Consider the following 26406-nt stretch of genomic DNA (forward strand, 5'->3'; position numbering starts at 1 on the left):
ATGAAACGCTCCCCTGTAGTACATGTTTTAACAGGGAAAACTATTGATGGGAAAAGTACATTATTGTGGTCTTTACAGACAGTAGGCCCTCCTATACAGGTCGGCGTTAAAGCAGACTTGACTGTACTACATTCCTACTTAATCATGCACCCGAGGTTTGAAAAAGTGGTAGAGATAGATATACTACAACTCTGAAATCCATGCGTTGCAATGATTTTGTGCAAGAATTCAACTTAAGTATGTGATCATAGGAAAGGTCATCAATATGTCCTTCAAAAGTACCTCATTGGGGATCACAAGATGAAGAGATACATTTTATGTTTTTGATTTGATTTGATTTCATTTATTTCATTTTCAACAAAATATAAATCAAATAAATACAATTATAACAAGTCAACATCATAAAAAATATACCAAGGTCATTAAATCAACTTGAAAAAGACATGTTATAAGAAAGTTACATACAAAATAATCATGTGTAAAGGATTTGTGATTTATAATTTGTGAGAATGGAGGATCCCACTAAAAAGCAAAGCTTGTATATTGTGGGCTCCTCAAAATATGACAAACGAGAAATAATTTTCATATATACAATTGATTGAATCTTTTATGTTACAGAGAACATATCTAACATTTTTGTTTACTCATAATGCATATGAATGGAACTCTCTTAATTTTCCAATCAGCTTCAAGTCATTTGCCAAAGAATAATCCAAGAAACGCAAACCCTGACAAAAAATACAGTGAGGTAATTCTCCTTGTTGCTGATCCAGTCGCGGTGGATACAATAACATTTCATGCATTGCTATGATTTTGTGCAAGAATAAGACCATAGAAAATGACCATAGGAAGGTCGTCAGTAGGTCTCTCAAAGTCTATATCATTATGGATTGCACTTAATGTTCAAAACTGATTGTATATTTAATGATACAGGGTGCAGTTTTAATATATTTGTTAACTTATGTACATGACTGGAACTCTTTAATTTTCAATCAGCTTGAAGTCATTTGCCAAAAATAATCCAAGAAACGCAAACCCTGACAAGGCATAAAATGCAAATTCTGGTTGGGAAATTCTCCTATGGTGGTGGGTCCAGTCAGGGTAGATACAATACATGTACCAGGGGGCTGTTTCATAAAGCTGTTTGTAAGTTTAGAGTGACTTTAAGAACGACTGGTGAACCTTTCTTACGTGCTAAACCATCGCGGATGAACATTTTGGTGTACATCATTTAACACAAGAAAGGATCACCAGTCGTTCTTAAAGTCGCTCGTAACTTACGAACAGCTTTATGAAACACCCACCAGGGGCCCGTTTCATAAAGCTGATTGTAAGTTTAGAGCCACTTTAAGAACGATTGGCGAACCTTTCTTACGCACTTAATAAACACCAATGAACATTTAATGGTGAATATCATTTACCACAAGAATTAAAAGGATCACCAGTCATTCTTAACTTACAAACAACTTTATGAAACACCCATCAGTTCAAGGGCTGTGTGCAGAATACTATTATACCTAATCTGGCTGGATCCATGTCTGGATCCTGCAACGATAAGTCGATTAAATATTTGTTTTCAAGATGCTATTTCAATCAATCAATAGTTTATAACATTTTCAATTTAAAAAAGGGTAAAAAATAGTTTGTCCTCTATGGGTTGGAGTTCCAGAGGGTTATCCGAAGACTTGGTACCCTGTTTGGGTCAAAATCCCATATCAAGGTAAAAACTAGATGGATTCTCGGCAGTGTGAATTCGAACATTTTTTCAAGTATCGCAAGAACAAGCCATTTTTTTATTTTCCCAATGAACTTTTTGACCTTGTGACCCTTACATCAAGATTAAAATTATTCCTTAAACAAATCTTACGTTATTGCCAGAACAGATGAACAAAGAAAACACCCAAGAAAAAATTATTTGTTGCCTTGAAATATTTGCAAGTTTGCAAATTGGCACAATACAAAACATATCAGAATTAATTTTCGTATCTATACTTACATCCTCATCCGGTGGTTTGCTGTATGAAGAGACAATCCATTGCTCTACAAACTTCCACGTGAAGAGCATTAAGATCGCCAGTGGAGCCATGTACAACTGGAAGTTCCATACAATGATGAGGAAGGCCTGCAAATATATGAAAATAAAACAAATGATGCACAATTCAGTATCTTTTCAGATACTATCACCCTGGTCACTGGATGCACTTTAATATGCAAAATGTACACATCACCACCATAAGATCAATGTGTGACATTAACCTAATCATCAACCTATGAAGTATTGACTTCCCTTAAAGGGTATAGAGAGGCAAATGTAGATAAATTCCTTGTTAACGCACACAATGGCATTAATGGTGAGAATAAAAAACACTCAAATGTACCATTAATAGGTTTTGTAATCATTTGAAATGAAATTGATTGTTGATAAATGACTTGAAAATGTTCCTAGATTTTTTTTCAGAAAAAGAGAAATTATAATTTGTTTTGGATTGTAATATTTTTGCAGGTAAACATTGGTTTTTGAACATCCCACACACTTCAATGAAAGTGTGGAAAGATCGTGGAAGGTAAGAAAAGAGAAAATAAAAAAAGAAATGGTTAAGGATAACTTAAAAAAAAAAAAAAAAATTTAAGACGAACAGACAATTTCAAAATATTGTGAAAAATTTTAAATGTAGTCAAGGTTCGATAAGTGGATAGCAAGCAGAAATACAATTAACAACAACAAGAGAGAAAAGAGAAAAAAAGAAAGAAAAAATACGAAAAGAAAGAGAAGAAAATATTGAGCAAAGGTATATACTTACAGCGAATGCAATGATTGTACGTAGCTTGCTTTCCCATTGAAAGCAACTATTAATGAATCTCCCAACGCTCACTATGTCTGTTACCATGTTACTCACTCTTGATAGATTGTTTTGTAGTACCTCGGAGGAAAAAAAAGAATAAGAATAAAATCACCTTTGATATTTGTTGGCTATGTTTAATAGAATTAGGGGGCTTGTTACAACAAAGCATTCTTACAGCACCAGGAAGCCTTTTGCAGAAAGAGCTGTGATCAAACACATCTCTAAAAATCAAACATTACTTGATTTTCAACCAATTAATTAAACGCAAGTACTAGGGGATGTTGCATAAATACAACTCTTTTTGCAACAGGTGCCAGATGAGTATTTTTTTAATTTCATTTCAAAGATAAAATAGTGCACAACTTTATATATTTTCTTGATTTTCAAAGAAAAATAATACAAATAAAGATCATTTTCTCATGGATTATGAATTGTTGTCATTCTCATCGTTCCGAGAGGGATTCAAAGTGGATTTGAGGTAATGATTCTTTTTTTTTTATGAATTCCAGTTGGATTCAAGATTTCATGTTCAAGCTCAAATTGATATGAAATTCAAACCTATAACTATTCCTTCCACAATAAGTAGCTGAGGTGCCGGATTATTCTGATCTGGGTCCTATTTCATAAAACTTGTTATAATAACAAATTTGCAATAAGAGTTATAAGCTACTGAAATCCTTCAATCTGATTGGCTGATAGTAAACTTGTTATATAAAGTTTGCATTTGTTATTTTTGTCTTTACAAAACAGGACCCTGGTACAGGTTTGGATTGTTAGTCAGATTGAAATATTCCAGCGTCGTTGAATGTTGACTGGTTTCATTGTATACTTACTGATATCTTGAATCTTTGCTCTTGTTCCATATACTTGTCCTCTCTTGGATTGAAGGTTCTAATAGCAGCCTTGATCTACATGTAGGAACGGGAAAATTAGAGTACTATTAAAGGGGAAGTTTACCTTGATGATAAGTCAATCTTAATAAAAGCAGACAAAATAAAGAAAAATATTGGTGAAAGTTTGATGAAAATCCATTAGAGAATAAGAAAGTTATGAATTTTTAAAGTTTTTAATTCGTGATGTGATATGTGAGCGGCTACCCCATACATGTATACCAAGTAAAATTCAATTAATTCCTTTTCTTTTTAATGGAATAAGATGAATACAAGTATTTGTCTTATAGAAGGAGGTATGAGATGATGTGTCTGATTATATACACATGTATCCACCACACAAGTAACATCACTTTAAATTTTTTGAGAAAATTGCATTTTTTGTAAATGATATCACACAACCTATGAAGAGCTGCTTGTCTGGGATGCCACGAACTAAAAACTTTAATTTAAAAAAATCATAATTCTGTTATTCTTTGACACATTTTCATTTAAACTTTACCAATATTTTGCATTATCTTTATCCTGTTTTTATTAAAACCCAACTTAATATCAAGGTATACTTCCGCTTTTCACACTGTAATTAAAGAAATGCACGAGTGGAAAGACAAATTTCAATTAACGACTCCTCATCATAATCATAAACAAGATTGAAAGAATTACTTCAACCCGAAATTGATACAAATTGCAACTTTCATCAAAATCTGATGCAATACAATGCGGTTATGGCATTTTAAAGTTTTGCATCTCTGATAAAACAGTTGATTGCATGTTGCCATGAATACGCAAGCTGATGACACCTTCTCCCACTTTTTCTTTCATATTTGGCATGACTAAGATAACACTACTCCTCTTGGATTCATTATATTGAAAGTCCTTGATCTTACATCATTGTAAATGAAGTCCAGCTCCAGTAGAATAGTTCCTTTGGCTCTTCTCTTCAGCTTCTTGTCTTTCAGTGTGTATGGCCTCCTCTCTCCACATTTCACCTATAAAAATGAAGACAAATATGCAGAAATAGTAGAAAATCTTCTCTGCCACAGCTGCCATAAAAAATGGATAACTTGTACCATAGAAATAGAAATCTTTGTTTGCCCATTTTTTTAAATGTACTTTCAACATGAGAAAGAAAATCTCAATAGTTTTATTTTAAATGTAACAGATACCAAGGCTTGTAAAATTAGGGATTCATAGATTTTTAAAAATTATTTAAGTACTTTATTAAACATACATGTACATAAATGGAAAAAATAAAAATCAATATATATATGAAAATATGATGGGCACTTACAATATGGCATGTTGATTGAATACCACAGATGAACACCACGACAATCCCCCCTTCGCCCCATAATAAAGAAGCCAAGAATAAATCAAACACACCCACAACCCAAGCTTTGGTAAACCGCTGTGGTTGATCAAATCATATGCGAATGAATTTGAATGTATGGTGGTCATACCTTCAAGATTGGAATTGCTACTTTTCCCAGGAACTCGGGACTACCATGCTTATCTTCATCGTACACCGTCACCTCTAATACGGAATGGATGTCCTTGATTTGCCTACAGAGGGAGGCAGACAGACAGAGGGCAAGATGGGGAGAGGGAGTGAGAAATGCAGAGGGAGAGATTGGAGAGAGAGATAGAGAAAGAGACAGAGAGGGGGACAGAGAACGAGGAAAGACAGAGGGAGAGAGATAAGAAGAAGAGAGACAAATAAACAGACAGAAAGAGAGAGAAGGACAGAGAGAGCAAGAGAGAGATGGAAAGATACAGAGATAGTGGGAGAAGAAAAGAGAGATAAAGAAAAGGAAAGAGGGGACAAAGAGGGAGTGGGTAAGACACAGAGTAGAAAAGATAGAAGTAAGAAACAAAGGGAGGAAAGAGGAAATTAGTTTGATGAAAGGGGGTGTATGCATAAGAGAGAGAGACAGACAGAGAGAAGCAAGAAAGGGGACACAAATAGACAAGATGAATCATTTAATCTCACGGCAGACAATATCTAGTAAGAGAATTATTCTAATTTCTAATACAAGATTGTTCTACCAGCTACTAGCAATAATGCATAATTCTGAGTTCTTTCTTTCTGCAGTACCAAAGTCATTTAAATGTCATATTAGACTATGCATGACGATTTACAAAATGATTTTTGCCAATATCAAGTATTATTTTATTCCTTTTTTTTACCAAGCGTGGCATTGAAAACAGAATATATATTGACATGAAACTACAGTGTCAAGAATAGCATGGCTGTAAAAATATATTTAGACATTTTTATAACATATAGTAATATTTACAACTTAGGCTCTAACATGGGGCGTTTCGGTCCCTTAATCAATCATAATTTTTTTTCAATTAATTGCAAATTTCTGATTAATTTCTAATCTGCTTCTTGAAACAAGCATTGTAATATGATTTGCTGAAGTTGAAATTTATTTATAACTTGTAAAATTGCAACAGAATATTTGCAATTGATTGCAAATATTTAACATAATAAACCTCATTTACAGCCATATAATTGTTTTATTATATAAATGAATAACTTACAATGTGAAGACCTTTCCCCACTCAGGATGTAATGTCTTGTAAACTGTTTGAGTCTGTAGTCTGGCATTGACCATCTCTAACACACAGAATGGATCACTTTTACCTGCACCGAGACAAGATCATTTGAACTCAAACTGAGGGACATTCCCTGAGGGACATTCCCTGACACTTACTTAAATAATACTAATACTAATAATATAATAATAATATTAATAACAATTAATTTTCTGGAGTGGGTAGTGACCTAGTTCACTGCTTCAGGGCGTGACGACCCTGCCTTACACGAGTCCCGGGCTCAGCTGGCTCCGGCTGACAGTACCCGGTATGGGCCCCTGTCCAGGGTGACGGACATCCAGCTATGGGAAAATAGCTAGGGAGTTAACCTCGTTGAAAACCGGAGTGGAGCCCCGCAGGCGGTCTGGTGTTCGTCTCGACACTCTTCCGGCAGCTCCTGCAGCCAAACTGGTGCCAAATGTATTGTTCTGCTCTCCTTTGGACTACATCAGTGAGGCCGAGAGGGGGATTCTGACGATTGGGCTACCCAGGATCTCCATAGAAAGAGCCCAGGCTTGCGCTCTGGAGAGGACACTTCAGTGCCACTGTCAAAAGTGGCAGAAACAACACGGGAAGCAGCAGTCACGAGTTATAAGCCTTTTCCGATTGGCGTAGGATTCAGGCGCTACGGGTTGCTTCCGTCGGTGGGAGGGATCTTCGTGTTCCACTGGTCAGCTACCGCCCACCTCAAGCTGGGCAGCCCCCAGTTAGTAAGGTGCTGACCCGCCACAGGCCGCCTGCTCCATCGGGTGCTTGGAGCTTAGAGAATTGACTCGACAAGCGGACTGAAACTACTGCACCAAGCAATAAACGAAATATAAAGAAAACCCCAGCCTTGCGTTTGGCAAGCTGGAACGTCAGGACTATGTGTCCTGGCATCTCAGACAATCTTCAAGAGGTCGATGACACCCGCAAGACAGCGATCATCGACCGTGAGCTAAAGAGGCTCAACATTGACATTGCGGCACTTCAAGAGACAAGACTCCCCTTAGAGGGGAGTATCAGAGAAGAGGACTACACCATATTTTGGCAGGGGAGAGAGCCACAGGAACGGCGACAGCATGGCGTTGGATTCGCAGTGAGGAACTCCTTACTCTCCTCGATTGAGGCACAGAACGCATCCTTTCACTTTGCCTATCAACTGCCTCCGGTCTAGTGAACATCCTAAGCTGCTATGCCCCAACGCTCTGCAGTTCTGCAGAGACAAAGGACCAGTTCTATGAGCATCTGGACTCTGTCATTGCTAACGTCCCTGCCAACGAGCACCTATTCCTACTAGGAGACTTCAATGCACGGGTGGGAGCGGATCATGACTCCTGGCCCAAATGCATCGGACACTTCGGCATTGGTAAACTGAATGAAAACGGTCAAAGGTTGTTGGAAGTCTGCTCTTACCACAACCTCTGCATCACCAACACGTTTTTTTCCACAAAACCATGCCACAAGGTATCCTGGAGACATCCCAGATCTCATCACTGGCACCAGCTAGACCTTGTCATCACACGAAACTCATCCTTGAACAGTGTCCAAGTTACCCGAAGTTACCACAGTGCGGATTGTGACACAGACCATTCACTGGTTGCCAGCAGGGTGCGCCTTCAGCCCAAGCGCATACATCGCTCAAAGCAGAAAGCTCGCCCACGCATTAACACTGCAAACATATCAAGTCGTGACCTGCAGGATCTCTTCGCCGACTCCATCGAACAGGCCCTCCAGGACTATCCTTCTGCTACTGCTGAAGAAGGATGGAATCACATTCGCGATGCAATCCATCACTCAGCCATGGAAGTATTCGGCAAGAGAGAAAAGCAGAACCCAGACTGGTTCATAGCTGGAATCACAGAGTTGGAGCCTGTCATTGAAGCAAAACGAGCAGCACTCGCTAAGTACAAGAGTGATCCATCTGTGAAGACGCTCACAGCCCTCAGAAAGGCGAGGACGGATGTCAAACGGGTTGCTAGACGCTGTGCCAATGACTACTGGTTAGGCCTATGTCAGAGCATCCAGCTTGCTGCAGATAACGGCAACACCCGCGGTATGTACGCAGGCATAAAGAAGATCTTTGGGCCAACCATAAAAAAGACATCACATCTCAAATCAACTACTGGGGAGATCATTACAGACAAGAAGCTTCAAATGGAGAGATGGGTTGAGCATTATGAAGAGCTTTACTCGCGTGAGGTGATGGTCAATGAAGCTACAATTGAGAGCATCGAAAGCTTACCTGTCATGGAAGATCTTGATACTGTACCCTCCTTAGAAGAGCTTACAAAAGCTGTGAACTCCCTGACCTCCGGCAAGGCTCCAGGAAAAGACGGTATACCCCCAGACCTAATCAAAGCCGGAAAGGACACTGATCTTCTACGCCACCTCCATGAACTGCTCTGTCAATGCTGGAAAGAGGGAACAATTCCGCATGATATGCGCGATGCCAACATCATTACTTTATACAAGAACAAAGGGGATCGCAGTGATTGTAACAACTATCGCGGAATCTCCCTCCTAAGCACTGTTGGAAAGACATTCGCCCGAGTGATCCTGAACAGACTGCATTTGCTTGCAGCCCGTGTGTACCCAGAATCACAGTGTGGATTTCGGGCTGGAAGATCAACCATTGACATGATATTCTCCATTCGCCAACTGCAGGAGAAAAGCCGTGAACAGAGACAGCCATTGTACATTGCGTTCATCGACCTTACCAAGGCCTTTGACCTAGTCAGCAGAAAGGTTCTCTTCAATTTGCTTCAGAAGATAGGATGCCCTCCCACACTGCTTCAACTGATTGTATCATTCCATGATGATATGCAGGGCACCATCCAGTATGACGGCTCTACTTCTGCCCCATTCCCAATCAAGAATGGAGTCAAGCAGGGATGTGTGCTTGCCCCTACGCTCTTTGGGATCTTCTTTTCTGTGCTGCTTTCACACGCCTTCAGATCATCTAAGGACGGTGTGTACCTACACACAAGAAGCGATGGAAAACTACTCAATCTTGCACGACTTCGGGCTAAGACGAAAGTGAGGAAAATCCTGATTAGAGACATGCTGTTTGCTGATGATGTTGCTCTGTCATCCCAATCAGAGGAAGGCCTTCAGAGACTGATTGACTGCTTTTCAGAAGCTTGTGAACACTTTGGCCTCACCATCAGCCTCAAGAAAACAAACATCATGGGCCAGGATGTACGGAGTGTTCCAGATATCTCCATTGGAAACTACACCCTTCAAGTGGTTGAAAACTTCACCTACCTCGGCTCCATGATTTCCAGCAAACTCTCTCTTGATCCCGAGCTCAACATACGCATTGGCAAAGCAGCAACTATGATGTCTAAACTCTCAAAGCGGGCCTGGGAGAACACTTCACTAACCACCAACACAAAAATGAAGATCTATGAGGCCTGTGTGCTCAGCACTCTCCTGTATGGCAGTGAGTCATGGACCTTGTATGCACGCCAGGAGCGTCGTCTAAACGTTTTCCATCTCCGCTGTCTGAGACGAATCCTGAACATCAAATGGCAGGACTACATCCCAAACAAGGATGTCCTCAAGAAGGGAGGAATGACAACCATCTATGCTCATCTAACACAACGACGACTGAGATGGCTTGGGCATGTCACTAGAATGGATGACGGCCGTATTCCAAAAGACATATTGTACGGAGAGCTAGCCACCGGGACCAGGGCTGTTGGAAGACCTGTCCTCCGCTTCAAGGATGTGTGCAAGAGGGATATGAAGACCAGTGAAATCAACACTGCAAACTGGGAAGCCCTAGCTGCAAATCGTCCCAAATGGAGACATGCTGTGAAGATTGGCATCCAAAGGAGCGAACAGAGAAGAGTAGATCAATGGGAGGAGAAAAGACAACTAAGACGACAGATAGCCATGGCTCCAACAGCTCAGCCACAAGTGACATTTGTATGCAGCAACTGCAACAAGACCTGCTTCTCAAGGATTGGACTATTTAGTCATCGCAGGAGCTGCACTTTATGAATTAGGAAGTAAAAGAAACTACCAGCGCAAACTCTATTGTCTCTCGAGACAGACAGATGCCAATATATGAATAATAATATTAATAACAATAATAATGATAATGATAATAATAATGATAATAATAATAATTGTAATTGCTCATAAAGCACTTAATACATACTTTCTCAGAAGCTCTCTATTAGTGCTGAGCAGCAATGCATCATAATTACCCTGGCTTTAGCAGAGCAGCTGTTAGACACACTGCATTTCAACTATTAAAGGAATGAATTCCTGCCAGGTTCCCATTCACCTCACCTGGGTTGTGTGAGGTATAATATGAATAAATTTCTTGCTGAAGGAAATTGACACCCAGAGTAGGATTTGAACCCACTACCCTCTGATTAAGAGACTGGAGTCAGAACCACTAGACCAAGATGCCTCCGCTTTAACACATTGAACACTGAATATTAATTTCCAGATGCTTTTTACAGAGACTCCAATTTCAGTAAGTAATGGGTCCATACATCATGATTTAAAAAATAGACCTACAACTATTAATGTATATCAAATACAGTCAATTATTGCTGATAATGAGAAGGGGATTTTGAGAAGGACTGAGGGAGCAATGGTGAGTCCACGAGGATGTGTGGTGTGAAGCTGATGGAAAGGAAGGAGATCGAGGTTTCGATGCAGATGCTGGAGTTGGAAGAGATGGTGGATCAGGAGGCCGTTTCATGAAAGTTATCAGCACTGACAAGTTGTCTTTCTCCGACAGTTACCACAGAAACAGTCAGAGGCCTTGCCTTTCAGCCAATCAAAACCAAGGATTTCACTGAAATTTAGTCAGTGCTGACAACTTTCACCAAACACCCACCAGATGGCGAAAGCGAACGGAGTATGTTGGTATGGACACGTCATGAGCAGGAATGTTGATCATGTTTTGAGGAGGACACCTGAGTTTGAGGCGGCTGGTCAGAGGGGAAGGGGGCGACCAAGAAGGAGGGTTAGGTTGAGAGGTGGCTTTCTATGCTATGTGGAGCGTTGTGGCCCAGTGGATTAGTCTTTGAACTTTGGGTTCAATCCCAGCCATGGCATAATTTCCTTCAGCAAGAAATTTATCCACATTGTACTGCACTCGACCCAGGTGAGGTAAATGGGTACCTGGCATGAATTTATTCCTTGAAATGCCATCGCGCTGTAAAAGGCTGCGGGGCTAAAGCCAGGGTAATAATATCCAATTAAGCGCATAGGGACGCATTTGGCAGTGATATGTGCTATATAAGCATGTTGGTATTATTATCATTATTATGCTAAACTGATCTCTCACATAACCAACTTTTCTCTGTAAAGTCACCATGAATCTAATCATTATCTAGAGTTTGCACAATGAAATGAAAGTGTATTGCACTGTGCACTATCATCAGTCGCAATGCACCATGTACTATCTTTTCCTTTTAAAGCATGAGTAAGCAAGCATTACCCATACTTGTGAATCAAACAAACACAGCATTTTGCTACAAGCAAATAGAGGCAAGATGAAAGTTTTTCATTTCAGTTTACGAGTCACTTTTTAGAGAAAAGAGCTTTCCTTTCTTTCTCTAGCTCTTCTTAAAAAAAAAGATTGGCTCCAAGAGATAGCTACTTCTAAATCACCCTAAAATAAATAATTTGTCCCATCACCTTGACAAAAGTTGTTATTTCTTACTTACCTCCAATATCAGCTGCTTGAAGATTTTGTGCTTTGATTACTGCAAAATCAGAAACACAAAAAATGCATGTTATTACATAAATATTGTTCATTACCACATGATGGTCATCTCATACCTAAATTTACCTTCAACTGCTTACATTTATTCTTTGTGTTCACACATATCATTCTCAATAATATCAATAAGAATGGAAATCAGTAACAATCATTTTGTCAAAAAATTATACAAATAACAATCAATATAATACCAAAAAGTATGTGAAATTCATACATTTGGAGCATGAATCTTCAGTTGATACGATATCAAGTTTTTATCCAAATTACAACTCTGTGTATGAACTTTATCACACTTACTGTAGTAAATATTACTCAGTTCACACCTACATGTAACCAACCACCCCAATGCCAACATAAGACACCAGGGAAGGTTTACTCTAAATAGCCAAAATATTAATTTGGTCTTTGAAAAGCAAAAACTAAAAAAAATAGCTTATTTCAAAGAGTAATTGGGCAATTCCATATGTGTCATTTTGACAACATTTTGACAACAATTTATAGCCTCTTAGCTGAATGCTTGAGAAATAAAACTTTATTTTTTGTCAATGATAAGGTTAGCGCAAGTAGTGATGTGAAAAACTCATAACCAACAAAAAATGTTTGAGTATGTGTGAATTAAAAAAGGTGAAAATGTCGTGTGTCGTAAGGGACTCAGAAATGTCCCATACGACACGCAACATTTTCACCCCTAATTCATCAATGGAAAACATATTTTTATTGGTTGTCATTTTTTTTACATTACTAACCAATAGTACTTTAATATTACCACAAAACAAATTGAAGTTCCTCGTTTGTTTGGACAGCAGGTTGAAAAGTGCTGTGAAAATTGTTGATTTTTCTAGCATGGGATCACCCAATTCTTATTCTTCATACTGTCAAAATTTCAAGTTGTATATTTGAATAGAAAACAAGATACAAGATTTTCTTTGACACACGTTTTGGTGACTGCTTGGAAGTTTCCCAGAAAGGGCACAGTCTACATATCTCATTCTTGAGTGAACCTAGAATTCCGTGGATTCACAATATGGTGCGCCATCTATCGGTTGCAGCGAACAGGCAGATTGTCTCACTTCACGGTCGACATCGCGCACAGGAGCAGGCAGCGCACGGTGCTAGTGTACTGTAATGTGACTGTGATGCTTCAAAAATGAAAACCATATGGCAGGAATTCATCAAATACAGTCTAAATTTTGCACAGATATATGCGGGCAAATGTCTCTCCCAACTCCTGGACCCTAGTAAAGAGCATATCCTGTTGAGCCGTGCTGAATAATTGCATGCTTGTATGCACTTTAGTACTACTGCGTGCAACAGATGTCGACTTTTGCCCATGAGGCATTGCCAATTTAGGCCTGTCCGTTGCAACCGATAGATCCACCGAATTTAACAGTTTTCTCCCTTATATTTCTTGAAGCTCTCACTTAGTTTCTTCTGCATTCAATCAAGTACTTGTGTGGATAATTGCTGATCAATTTTGACAAATTAGATATAATTTTAAAGCTCAGGGTGTGCTCTTCCAGCTCAATAGAAATCTCAACATTCATTTTGGGCAACTTATTGTTGGTTTTGGGGTGGATAGTCACATATTGAATTATGCGTTTTAAATGTCAGACTTGTCTCACCTTTGACCTGTAACCAGCCGACATCCTTGACGTCTTTAAATGAGTTGAGCAGCCCCTAGGAATAAAAGCAAATGAATATAAAACCCTTTATTGCTTATTTCTAAAACATTACAACAACAACAACAAAGTATTTCTTAAAGTAAGCTCAAATGTATACACTAAACAATTATGAAACACATATGATGTGGGTGGTATGAGATATTAGTATAATGCATTAAATAAAAGTGGGAAAATTTTTGTATAATAGAATTATTCAATTGTCTTTTACTAACTATCTTATTTCATCACATACAATATGCAACTAATCTCAAAATTTTAAGTCTTCAAAAAGGAAAGAATTCGACAGATCCATGGCCAAAAATTGAATAAAATAATGAAATAGAAAATAATGTGAAAGCACATTAAGATTGTACAAGATATTTCAAATAATTAGACCAAAATTATTATTCAAAGTTGAGTATAAGTTGAGACACACAAAAACTGTTGCTGTAGAAGACTGTCAAAAGTTTGATGTTAGAACTCAACTAATCACACTCAATAAGTTCACACATACTTAAAGCAACCATTGATGACCTCCCCTGAATTTACACCACTGCTTAGCAAGAGGATTAACTTACATATTTGAGGCAGAGCTCTCTCTTCAGGTTTGGATCATGTTTATAGTTAGCAAGGTCCGAGACGTTCTCTGTTCCTACAGTGCCGCTGATGGTCAGTAAGATGTCCAGAGTTCCTGCATTGTCCTCTAATTCAATGGTCATCTGATGGGTCTGCTCCATGTCAAGGGTCGAAAGGTCAATATGTGACCTACAAACAGAACCAGTAAATATATCATAAAATATGTAAATTTGGTTCATTGTATCATATTAGTTCAAACATTTTTGGGGACTTTTTTTTAGATTTTACTAAAATTTTGTTATTTTTTCACGGGTAAGTAACAAAAAGATACAGTATTAGTTTTATCCAGATTAGATAATGCAAATTGACTGTTCTTCTTTCTCATCATCTTCATCACCATCATCATAATCATTGTCGTTGTTGTCATCATCGTCATGATATTCATCTTCATTATCATCATCATCAATAGCGTCATCTTCATCATCATCATCAGCCACCACCACCATCAACTACAACATCATCATCATCATCATCATAATCAATACCATAATCCCATCATTAATAAGATAACATCATCAACAACTAGATCATCACTAGATCATAACCATAATAATCATTTTGATAATCTGCTTATTCCTTACGATCATCAATCTAATCATCACTACCACCACAACCACCACCACCACCTCCTACCCTCCTGCACCCATTCTATGTACCTTCCCATGATATCATCCTTAGATCCCAAGTCTTTATCCCAGACTGAAGATTTCCAGCGTTGAAGATTGCTTCTCATACATCCTCAGGTCATCACTAGATCATAACCATAATCATCATCTTGATTATCACCTTATTCCTTAAAATTATCAACCTCATAATCACCACCACCACCATCCCTACAAGCTCCACCATCCCCACAAACTCTACCACCATGACCACTGCCATCAAAATCATCATCATCACCACCACTACCACCACCACCACAATCACCACCACCTCCATCGTCATCATCATCATCATCACCAACACCACCACCACCATCATTATCATCATCATCATCATCATCCCCATCATCACTACCACCACCACCAATACCAATCACTACCACCACCACCTCCACCCCTCCTGCACCCATTCTATGTACCTTCCCATGATATCATCCTTAGATCCCAAGTCTTTATCCCAGACTGAGATTTCCAGCGTGGAAGATTGCTCCTCATACATCCTCAGGTCAAACTGTTCCATCCACTTGGGATTTAATGTTTTACTCTCAACCTAAAAACATAAAAAAATAATCATATTCAGAGTACAATACAGAGTACAATACAATTCTGGCATAAGAACCGAATTGAATACCATCTTTCGTCGTCACATTCTGGCTTGCCCACATAGTATAATAAATGCATTTTCTCCACTCCAAAAGGAACATTCCAACAAGAGTTTTCAAACTCAAACGCTATTGTTGATACAATGGACAATTCACCCTTGTATAAAAAAATACACAAAATATGAGCTCAATGATCAGCAAGAAATCCAGTACCATAAAGTCCATCACACAAAATATGAGTATTCTACATGTAAAACCAAAATTCAGTACATATTGAAGTTATTCCAAATATTAAGGTTCAGTCAACAAAACTAGTTTGAAGTCTTAACAAAATTATTAATAAAATAATGTAGGACTACAGAAATTTCAATTTCAGTTAATGCAATTGTTAGGTTTTGGAAAAAAATTAAATCATGCAGCTTTTACTCTTGGCAGATTACGATGATTCTATGACACTATGATTCTTCAAGGAGAATTAAATGGGTGCCTAGCGGGAATAGTTTGGAAACACGCACAGATATCAGATGATATATTACAGGATATGCACTGAATATTCTTAATGATTCAACACTTTAATTACAGCACAAAATATTATCGGCTTTTCCCTGTGGATAACAACATTCGGTATCAAATTACCCACCTCTTTTACAGCTAAGTATCTATTGCAAAGAGGTTTTGTGTGTGAGATTGGGAATATAAACCCAGAATGTATTATTTCAAGGCAACCCATAAATATGCTGGTGCTCATGAAATAAGCCAGTATGCGATAATGATAACATGCAACATTTATAAAGTGCTTAAAAATGTTTCTAAAAGCCAGTATGCGATAATGATAATATGCAATATTTATAAAGCGCTTAATAAAATGTTTCTAAAAATTGCATATATTTATCCCAGCGTAAGCACAGCCACGCTGATCAGACATTCAAGCAATCAGAGTTCCTTTCTACCCCTGGGTACCAATTTTCTACACCTGGGTGGAGAGTGGCATATGTAGATAAACGCCTTGCCAAATGATGCAATTGTTGCAGTGGGATTTGAAACCCAGACCTTTGTGGTTTAAAGTCAATAGACTTATCCAACAAGCAACAACACTTCTACAATAACATAAAATTGAAGGAATTTATGCTGCCGTGCAATAACAAAAATGGAAGCAAATCTGTGGAATGACTTTCTTAGTAAAGAGGATGATGAGTCATATTATTTGATTTGATTTATTTATTTCCACATTCCAAAAAAAAGCATATACAAGTGTAATCATTTTTTTTCTTAGCATAACATAATAAGCAAATGATATAATTAATAACATATGCATAATATACAATCTAATTGAAACATACTTATACCTGATAAATTTCTTCTTTTTTTAGTGTTAAAAAAAAATAGCAGAAAAAAAAAAAATGTATATATACATATATCAACATTAATACATTTTGAAATGTGGGAGACCTTCATCTTAAGCTTAGAGCTTGAAATTGATAAAGGCCTCAAAAGGAAAGGGGAAGGAAAATCAGACAAATAGTGCAATAAAAGAGACTTATCTTTTATTGCACAAAATAATAGAAATATTACCAAAAAAGTAGATAGGGAAAGAAAATGTAAAATGAGGAAGTTATAATCATGTTGATAAAAGTTAAAGTGTGCGAGAGTGCAAGTGCAGGGGAGGGGGGGGGGATTGTAATATCGGTTGGTACGTAACACACAGAAATTTTAGGTATCATATTTTAACAGTGTATTTCTCTTCAAAACAGCCTTGAATGAATAAAGTGTAGAGCATAACTTAATTTCAGGTGATAAATTGTTCCATAAATCTGCACCGTAATGTCTAATTGATTTGTGTGCTATTATTAGTTTTGGATTTGTGAGATGAAATTTGTCAGAATTATGTGGAAACTTATGTGGAAACACAGGGAGTTACTCGCTTCTGAACATATATATTCCATAAATTCTGGGCTATGTGATTCCAATTCCTTTAGTATTATGTCTAGCATGCAGAAATTATCCTTAAAAAATTGATAACAAACAGAGTTGCTTCCTTTTCTCATTGGACAGCAGTGTGTCTGTCTTGAACACCGTTCTCACTACCGTCCTAAAACTAGTTTACTGGAAACTAGTTTAACATGTAATGAAAACGGTCACAGCGGTCTTGGAAGCGATCTTCCAAACCAGTTCGGCAAACCACACCGCGATGTAGTTTTCAAGATTGCTATGCCTCTTTGAACTGGTTTTTAGCATAAGTCAGGACACAAATGTTCTTCGGGAAGCGATCTTCGCACATTTTCGAGCACGCTACTCCAGACACTGTGTGTAGAATGTCTACGCTGCGGTTTTAAATTTCGCGTGAATCATGTCACCCCACTGAGTGTTCCCCTAGCAACAAGACCACTTTACGTGAAGAGGTTTTGAAAACCACTTTCGGCTGATCAAATGGGAACGCTAGCAAAGCGATCTTCCAAACTGGTTTCCTGAACCAATTTCCAGTAAACTAATTCTAGAAAATATAATGAGAACGGTGTCTTGTTCTCAGAAAAAAAACAAAAAACATACCCTTGACTTCCATTTCTCTCCGCCGAGTTTGAACTTGACGTAGGGGTCGCTCAGTCCATTATCATCCATAGGGACCATATTCCGTCCCTCCAGGAGCGTGATGGTTACCACCCCTATCCACGTTTGAGATTTCCCTTTTCGCTGACTCCCTGATCTCATCTCATTGTCTCGTCTCAGCCGAAGATTGAACTGCAAGGGTGGGGGGGGGGGAGGGAGAGAGAACATACAGAAAATTGATTGAAAACTGTAAAAATTTCAATTAAGATATCAATACTTTGGTCTGTGTTTTCAAACTAATTCATGGTATTACAATCAAGTGGTCATGTGATGCAGTCAGGCTTTTTGTGTCCAGGCCATAACTGGACAAGAGATACACATTTAAAAACATGGTCCTGCAGTAAGGATACCAATTGCATACTCGAAAACAGATGCATTTACTATTGGCATTTATCCAGAAAGACGGTTTTTAGGGAAGCATAAATGCAACATTGATTCTAGATGCATTCAAATGATGTCCTTATAAGTGCATTTACTGTTTGAATAAAAGAACACTGACCCGTATTCTAAAGTAGGGTTTACGTAGACCATGGTCTAATTCTATGTTGAAATCATGAGAAGCCAAATAGTTCAAGATTGCCTTTACGTGTACATTTATATGTTTCATATCTTTACTTGTTTTAATTATTAAGAAAACTATTTCAGTAATTATTCCCAGTCAGCTATTAATCATTTGAGTGTCAAATGAGCAGATATATTGAACTTGTCCTGTTAAAGATACCTATCACAATTGGCTATCAAAAGTTAAACTACAACTTTATACCCGAGTTTAATTCAAACAAGAGATCAGAATACAGGGTAATAGACCTTACAAAAAAAAAAAAAACATGCATCCCAACGTGACCCCTCATTTCAGGTCTACGTGTACATTGCATGGAGAGTGCCAATTTGGGGGAAAACATAAACAGTACTCCTTGGAAGTACATTTAAAAAGGGGATTTCAAATACTTATTCTACCCAAGTTGCAAGCGGTGCATAAATGCACCCTCTAAAAGAATGTGACAAAAAAGCACGAAAAAACTTTGATATTCAATCCAAATGACATTTCAATCCCTCCCTTCCTCCCTTTCTCTCTCTTATTAAAGAGAATCCTTACAAGATTTTAAAAAGTTCTATAATCCTTTCAGAGAAGATAACAGAAATGCATTAAGCTAATAATTACTTAAAATTAGAATGAAACATTGGCAAACAAATATGGAAAATAATCTAAAACCCTTCAGCAAGAGGATGGGCATAAATACATGATGTCATTACTATTCAAGTGGGGGGGGGGGGGGGGTGGCACAATAATTCACTCCCACCCCCTGAACAATAGGTTTGCTGCTAGAATTTACCCCATTTAACAAGAGAAATCATTTGTATGCTAAAACAACTTCATCTATATAAACAAAGATTCTGTCAAAATTATACAGCATTCATCCTCTGCCATTAGTATTTTACTGGGTCTGCAGAGCTTTATGAATTAATGAAGCTTTTATCTTGATTGTGTGCAAGGAGTAACTATCAAACCCACTATGCAAATAGAAATATTTGAAAATATAGATTACAGTATCATGTGAAAGAAATATTACGAAGAAAAGGGAGAAAATCTCCATTTTATTGAAAATTTGATGACATAAAGAGAAACACACATATCTTTTGAATATTCAAACTGGATATATAACATTGTCATAATTTATCTCTGGATCAATTTAATGATGAAATAAATTGTATTGTTTTGTGATTGTTCTGTTTGTTACCAATGAATGCAGAGGGCATCAACATGCGTTGTTATGACATTAAGCATCGTTGTGAGATTACCTGTTGTAACAGAGTTTCTGTTAGCACATTGTTAGCAATAACGTTTCTTTGCGGCCGGTAGTGATATAGAACTTATACGCTCCTGAAATTCTGTCATTTTACTGACCAAGAGCAAGTTATCAAAGAATTCTAGTATATGTTATTGATAACAAACTGTATTATGCAGTTAGTGGTTTTGAGCAAGAACAGTTCTGAGGGTGTCAACTTTCTGTCTCTTAAAAAAAATTATCGATTATCTGAGATTCCTGACAATATTTTTGCTGGTTGTATTTTTGAAGTAATTTGCAACCGCCATATTTCATTATTTATTTGAATTATAAACACTGTATATATATTATTCATGCATTCATTCTTTTATCGAAAATTCAGGGTGCTTCTCTTTGCATACAGAGGACATTGTGCAAGTTTTCCGTAGAAAAAAATTATGACACTGATGGATTTCCATAGAGTTACGATTGATCGGATAAATCGTAACTCTTTGTAAGACGGGGCCCGGGACCCCATCTCACTAAGAGCTGCGATTGATCAAATCAATGTGATCAATCTCAACTAGGGAAGTTATCCATTAATTAAAAAATTTTCATAAAAAATAGACACAAGCTGCCATTCGAAAAAAAGGAGGAAAACACTGCATTGTCGAGGCAATGATGCAGGCATGAATATGTACATCACAGAACGTATTTTTAAAATCTACAGTAGATGTTGTTGTTGCAGGTTCTTCCATGGATCAATCACAACTCTTTCAAGAACATAGAAAATGTAAAGTCATGTGCTGCTCTTCTTGACAATTAGCATCCAAGAAGTCTTTGTTGAAAATTAGTAAATCCAAAACAGCAGTTTCATCCTGGACTCTGGACAAACGACACATTTTTTGTCAGCTCCAAAACTTGAGACCAACTGTCCTGGTTCACCAATTTTTTAGAAAGACCTCCCAGCTGTATATAGCGATTTGAATTGTGCTTTCAGTACATTTACTGTGTTCTCAAATTCGTTGTGCGTGGCAGTGCAAAACTCGCTTTTCTGAAAAGGCAGACGGAACCAAGGATATGGATATGACAAACAGGAAATTAAAAGTCAGCTGAAAAATCAATATTCAGGCAATAATCATGCTCTACATGAATGGCTCTTGTAATCACAATCTGCCGTATTCAATGAATGGATGGGTACAGAGATTGGGATATCGACAAATCTCCTGTCTAGTGTAAGGACTTAATTACACAAACTTCATGACAAAGACAATTGCTCACTCGCAATTTTTTCTTTATTTTGCTCCATACGGCATGTTTGGCCAACTCAAAGAGTTTTTGCCCCACCACGCCACTGTGAATTACTCTTATTTTGTTCAATAACATCAATTTTTCAATTGCTTCTATGCTGGTTATTAATATCCCAGTTATTTGTGAAGTCATGCATAATTCTACAAATGGCGTTTATAAAAGACCCTTAATTGTTATAAAAGAACCTACTTCTTATTATAATTATAATTCAATTATTTTACACAAGCACATCTGTGCACAAGTATCTCAACCATATGCTCACAAAGCAAACCGACTCGGTAAACTTCACAATTGGCCGACATTCATATAATTATCTTTCCATCATATTGAAACGTAATCAGTTATCAACCAGCCGCTTCTCTCGTAGTCATTTTCTGGAGACTGGAGTGGATTTTGTACAATAATATCAAGTCTGAGATGATAATTTGTTGTCCATTCATTGACAAAGCCAAAGCTTGAAAATAAATCAAATAAAAAAGGAAACGTCACTGAAAAATTGAGTAAGAAAAAAATATTTCAACTGAACAATTCAACAGAGGAGAGACCTTTGAAGGACCTTTCAAAGACCAAAAATTGGCAAGGTCTTACAGCAGTCTCCAAGATCACTGAAATTTGTCATCTCTGTGGAATGGCTCAGAAAGACCCCTCAAAGAACTCTGAAAGACTGATGGATATTTCTTGTCTTACTGGTGTTAGACTGGTCCTATAGAGATCTTTCAATGGTCTTTCAGAGATCTTTTATGCAACAACTGATCTTTCAGAATTCTTTCCATGGACTTTGCCTGGTCTTTCAATGATCTTTCAATGATCTCTCATGAGTCTAACAGTGATCTCAGCAAAAATATTGACAGACTGGCGAAAGATCATGGAAAGACTAATAAGAACTTTGAAAGTTCATTGAAAGACCACTCTAATTAAAATGTACGAGTCAGAACCACTAAACAATGACCATTACCAAAAATACATTTTTTTTTGGGGGGGAGGGCCCTTTGTTTACAAATATTTAAATACTTTTTCAAATGAAAACGACCTTATAAACCTCAGGCAAAACATTTAATTTTCGGAGGCTATTTTTTCACAACAGATTGCCTATAAAATCTGCAACATTGGATAAGCTTTAACACTGAAATGAATGGGGACTTTGGGGGATCTTTTCAAAAATTTCCAGGGCTCCTTCGAGCATTTTGGAGGGTGAAATTGCCCAGAGCCCCCATGTAATTTTATCCCTGATAAACCCACTCACCCAAGAAGAGTGGCCCGAGCTGCTACTAGCCCCACTGGTTGGTGGGGGTGACGACGTAGCAGCAGCAGCAGAAGTAGTAACAACAGCCACTGCGGACATAGCAGGGGCAGGTTTATCTCCCAAAGCATTCTCAGCTTCTTCTAGGAAATCATCCGAGGATTGATCGGATAATCTTTTAAGCCTTTGCTTTCTCCCCTCCAAGCTTTCCATCTTGGTGTCCTGGAAGTTGACAAGTTTGGGCAATCAGAGAGTTAAGACGATACTGGTAATGAGGCTTCAATCGACGCAACATATAAGAACAGGATTGGAGATCCCTATTAGAAATTAAAGCACACTCCATGCATTTCCAAAGATGATAAATTTGCACATTAAATCTGACATCAAGAGACTTTAGGTTCAACAAGCGGCTCTTGTACGCCAAGTAACATGAAGACAGAATGGTAAATCCCAATCCGAATGTCAGCACGCTCCATGAATAAATCTTAGTGCATTATCTGAGAATGTTTTTGAAACGAGGCACTCCAGATGAGTTGAATTACCACATAGATTGCTGTCCTGTAAATTAATAAATCATGGGATAATACCATCAATCATAGTGAGACAGTGTTAATTTTCATTGTTTGTTCAATTCATACAGCTCAGACAAATCAAATAACAAATCAAGGGTGCTTTCTCTAGAAATCTCAATTACAACACAGTCTCAACGAGTGTGTAATTCCATTTAAAAGGAATAGAAACAAAAATTCCATAAGAACAAATTCTGGCAAGATATGTTGAGATGATAATTCAAAGGAATTTTCATCCTCTTCTTTAATGTGGCTTTTCACAAAACATAAACTAGGTGAGCTTTCCTGGCAACTGTTATAAGCTACTGAAATCCTAGCATCTGATTGGCTCAGAACAAATTTGTCAGTGAAAGTCACTCAAAAGATGCTTCATGAAACACATCATAGTTCTATGCAGCCATCCAAAGAATCAAGAACTCAGGTAGCCATATGTTGCCTATACTGTTGAAGAAATCACATTTCCTTTTCTGAATAATCACAATACATTCTGTAGGCACAGTAATAAAAAAGAAGTGTTTAGAATTAAGCCTTAGAACAATGCACTCCTAGAGTCATCTAGTCCAAGGTAGCCTCTGCAACTATGTTTCCGTTCATAAACATGTTTTTTTTTTCATGTACATGTAACTTGACAGATTATACTTTCATCAATGTAAAATTGAAGGCAACAAATCGGAGGAATTAAAACTTAATTTCTCAAAACAGCATTGGATTATACAGCAACTTTAAACCAATAATACATGGTCCAGATTAGGATTAAATGTGCAATTGTAAAATCCGAGAACAATCGCAAATATTCAACTGGTAGCAACTCCTTTCTCGAAATTCCGAGACAGACCAGGATCCAACATGTTGACACCAGAAAAGACGGAAGCACAATGAGGCAAAACATCGCGCTCCTTAACTTATTAGCTCTCCAATCATAATGACAAACTAACAACGGCCATTATTCATCGTCAGCTATTGATTGCTAACACAGCTGTTCTCATTCTAGTGTTGATATGAGACAAAATATTAAAAGACAAGAGGGAAATATTAAACACAAGAGGGGCTTATGACATCGAATGCACCCCATCGCTATTGCGCAGTGTGTCGCTGATTATTGCTCTTACATCTACATCACTCATAGCAAACATGAAATTGATTCCTTGGAACGGGCACGTAATGATCTACAACCACATCTGGCACAGTAATTATACTTTCTCATTGCTTAATTGTCCTGACAAAAAAAAAATGGGATTAGCAATGCGAATCGCAAAGCATATTAAGACATCAATTATATTTATGATACATACTAATATAGAACACTCCTTAATTCTTAAACACATTCATATTTACTTACCATTATCTTTCTGTCTTATTCTCTGATATATAGTTGCCGAAAACTGCAACAAGCCTCAAAAACATTATCACTGACAGTGGAGATCAAACATTGATTATCAACTCTGAAATATTAAATCATTGTGTTCAATCAAGGCTAGCATCTATAGGGACAGTGATTTTCCATTTTACCGGCAAAAGAAACGGAAAATCCGTTTGGTTCTTATACTTATCATGCAGAAAATCATGGAATTCACCTTTGCAAAACGGAATTTGGGTTTTTGCTGTGTATTTTTTTTTTTTAGTGACAAAACAGAATATCCATTTTTAGATCAAGTTGAAACGGAATAACAGATTTTCAGAAACGGAAAAGACCATTTTTTGAAATGGAAAATCACTGTCTCTACATCTACCATGCATTTTTAATATATAGAAGACGAATGCACTATCATAAAATCATCCAAATAAGCGGTAAATATAATTTGCACTATTTCTGCTTCACTTTCTTGTTACATGTACACTGGCTCTCTCCTCTCTTTCTTCCCCTTCAGCCATTTTTTTTCTGTTCCATATTCAAATACAAAACAATCATGCCAATTTCACATCAATTTTGTGAGATTTAAGCCCCTCTGAAAATTTATTTTTGTGGTTTTATTTCTTCATCTTCTTTTCTATGAATATTCATGTATTGAATTCTTTCATTTTTTATAAATTCTCACTTATTTCTTTTTCTCAATCCGCCAGGGTATAAGATTTTCAGTTTGATTTACATTCTAATACCTAATAGTAAATATTGTTTCAATTAAATGCACTTTTCCTATACTCTTCTCCAATTCAGATTCAGATTTTATTTCGAACAGAAATGACATAAATAATGATACAATTCATTTTCATAAATTTATAACTAATATTTAAGACACCAGTAGTAAGCACCTTATAAATGTTATGTATTATTATTATAATCATATTCAACAACATCAATAATATTTAACATAATCATATATACAAAATGTGGTATATTGCTATGCTCTTGCTATCAATGAATTTATGGATATACACTCATATCTAGAATTTGTTTTAACAAACATGCATTTATATGTTGACTTTGCTGGCTTTCCATAGTTGCGATTGATCCGATCAATCTCAACTCTTTGTAAGACGGGCCCCAGTTCTTTCCATTCAATTTCATTCTACAACCAAATTGAAGATGTTTAGTGCTTCTATTTTTTTTTTGCAAGATAGTCACATCCTGTCTAGTGTCTACAATCATTCAGCTTTCCCTCGGAAGATAATTCCCCCCTCACGTTTCCTTTCTTGAGCCCACTGTGAAATTGAGCATAACGTCGATGGGGCCAGTATACCTATGTCGTGTGAATTGTGGAGGCTTATTATCATCATGTCATTCTCAGAAAGGGCTTCCACTTCACGGGTGACTAGTCCACAAAGTAGTGAACTTGCTATTTTCAAAATCGACATACGAATAAACAAGCGCTCTTCAAATGCACAATGTTATAAAAGTGCCTTGAATCGATATGGTTTCTAATAATAGAACAAATTATGAGAACATGTGTGAGAGAGAAAAGGTATAAGAAGCTTGAAGCATGAACACGAGGGACAATGAAAACAAAGAAACTAAAAAAAGAAGAGGGACTTCTTACAGGATACAAGATATCCTCGCTCAAAACTCATTGGCCCGAATTCACAAAGGTGGTTTTGAAAACCCCTGGTTGAGTCCATGGTTTATGCAGATTTCCTGTATAACTTACGCTTATTTTACTGCGTATATAAAAAAAAAGTCCAATGCTGAAGTGAGCTTTTGTCACAGTGCGCCAAATTGACGCCTGTTGCCTTGGTTACCCACGCTATTTTATTAATGAGTCCACTGTTTTGAATAATGAGTCCACTCTTCAAACAGTGGACTCATGAATAAAAAAGCATATCTAACCATGGTAACAGGTGTCACTTTGGTGCGC

At 37.3% G+C, this 26406-nt stretch overlaps 1 protein-coding gene across 1 annotated transcript in view; it reads right to left on the minus strand.

Moving 5' to 3' along the window:
* Window positions 1–26406, minus strand: part of LOC129262436 (multiple C2 and transmembrane domain-containing protein 1-like) — a 57391-nt gene that overhangs the window by 10982 nt on the left and 20003 nt on the right. The window contains exons 5-15 of the mRNA XM_064099809.1: window positions 18174–18362; window positions 15444–15574; window positions 14305–14491; window positions 13688–13742; window positions 12010–12048; window positions 6281–6383; window positions 5194–5296; window positions 4621–4722; window positions 3677–3751; window positions 2802–2921; window positions 1997–2122 (exon numbers count right to left, since the gene is read on the minus strand). Coding sequence (XP_063955879.1) covers window positions 1997–2122; window positions 2802–2921; window positions 3677–3751; window positions 4621–4722; window positions 5194–5296; window positions 6281–6383; window positions 12010–12048; window positions 13688–13742; window positions 14305–14491; window positions 15444–15574; window positions 18174–18362 — 1230 coding nt within the window. The remainder of the gene's footprint in view (window positions 1–1996; window positions 2123–2801; window positions 2922–3676; window positions 3752–4620; window positions 4723–5193; window positions 5297–6280; window positions 6384–12009; window positions 12049–13687; window positions 13743–14304; window positions 14492–15443; window positions 15575–18173; window positions 18363–26406) is intronic.

This window comes from Lytechinus pictus, chromosome 5 (assembly GCF_037042905.1).
Source record: "Lytechinus pictus isolate F3 Inbred chromosome 5, Lp3.0, whole genome shotgun sequence".
Taxonomy (NCBI): domain Eukaryota; kingdom Metazoa; phylum Echinodermata; class Echinoidea; order Temnopleuroida; family Toxopneustidae; genus Lytechinus; species Lytechinus pictus.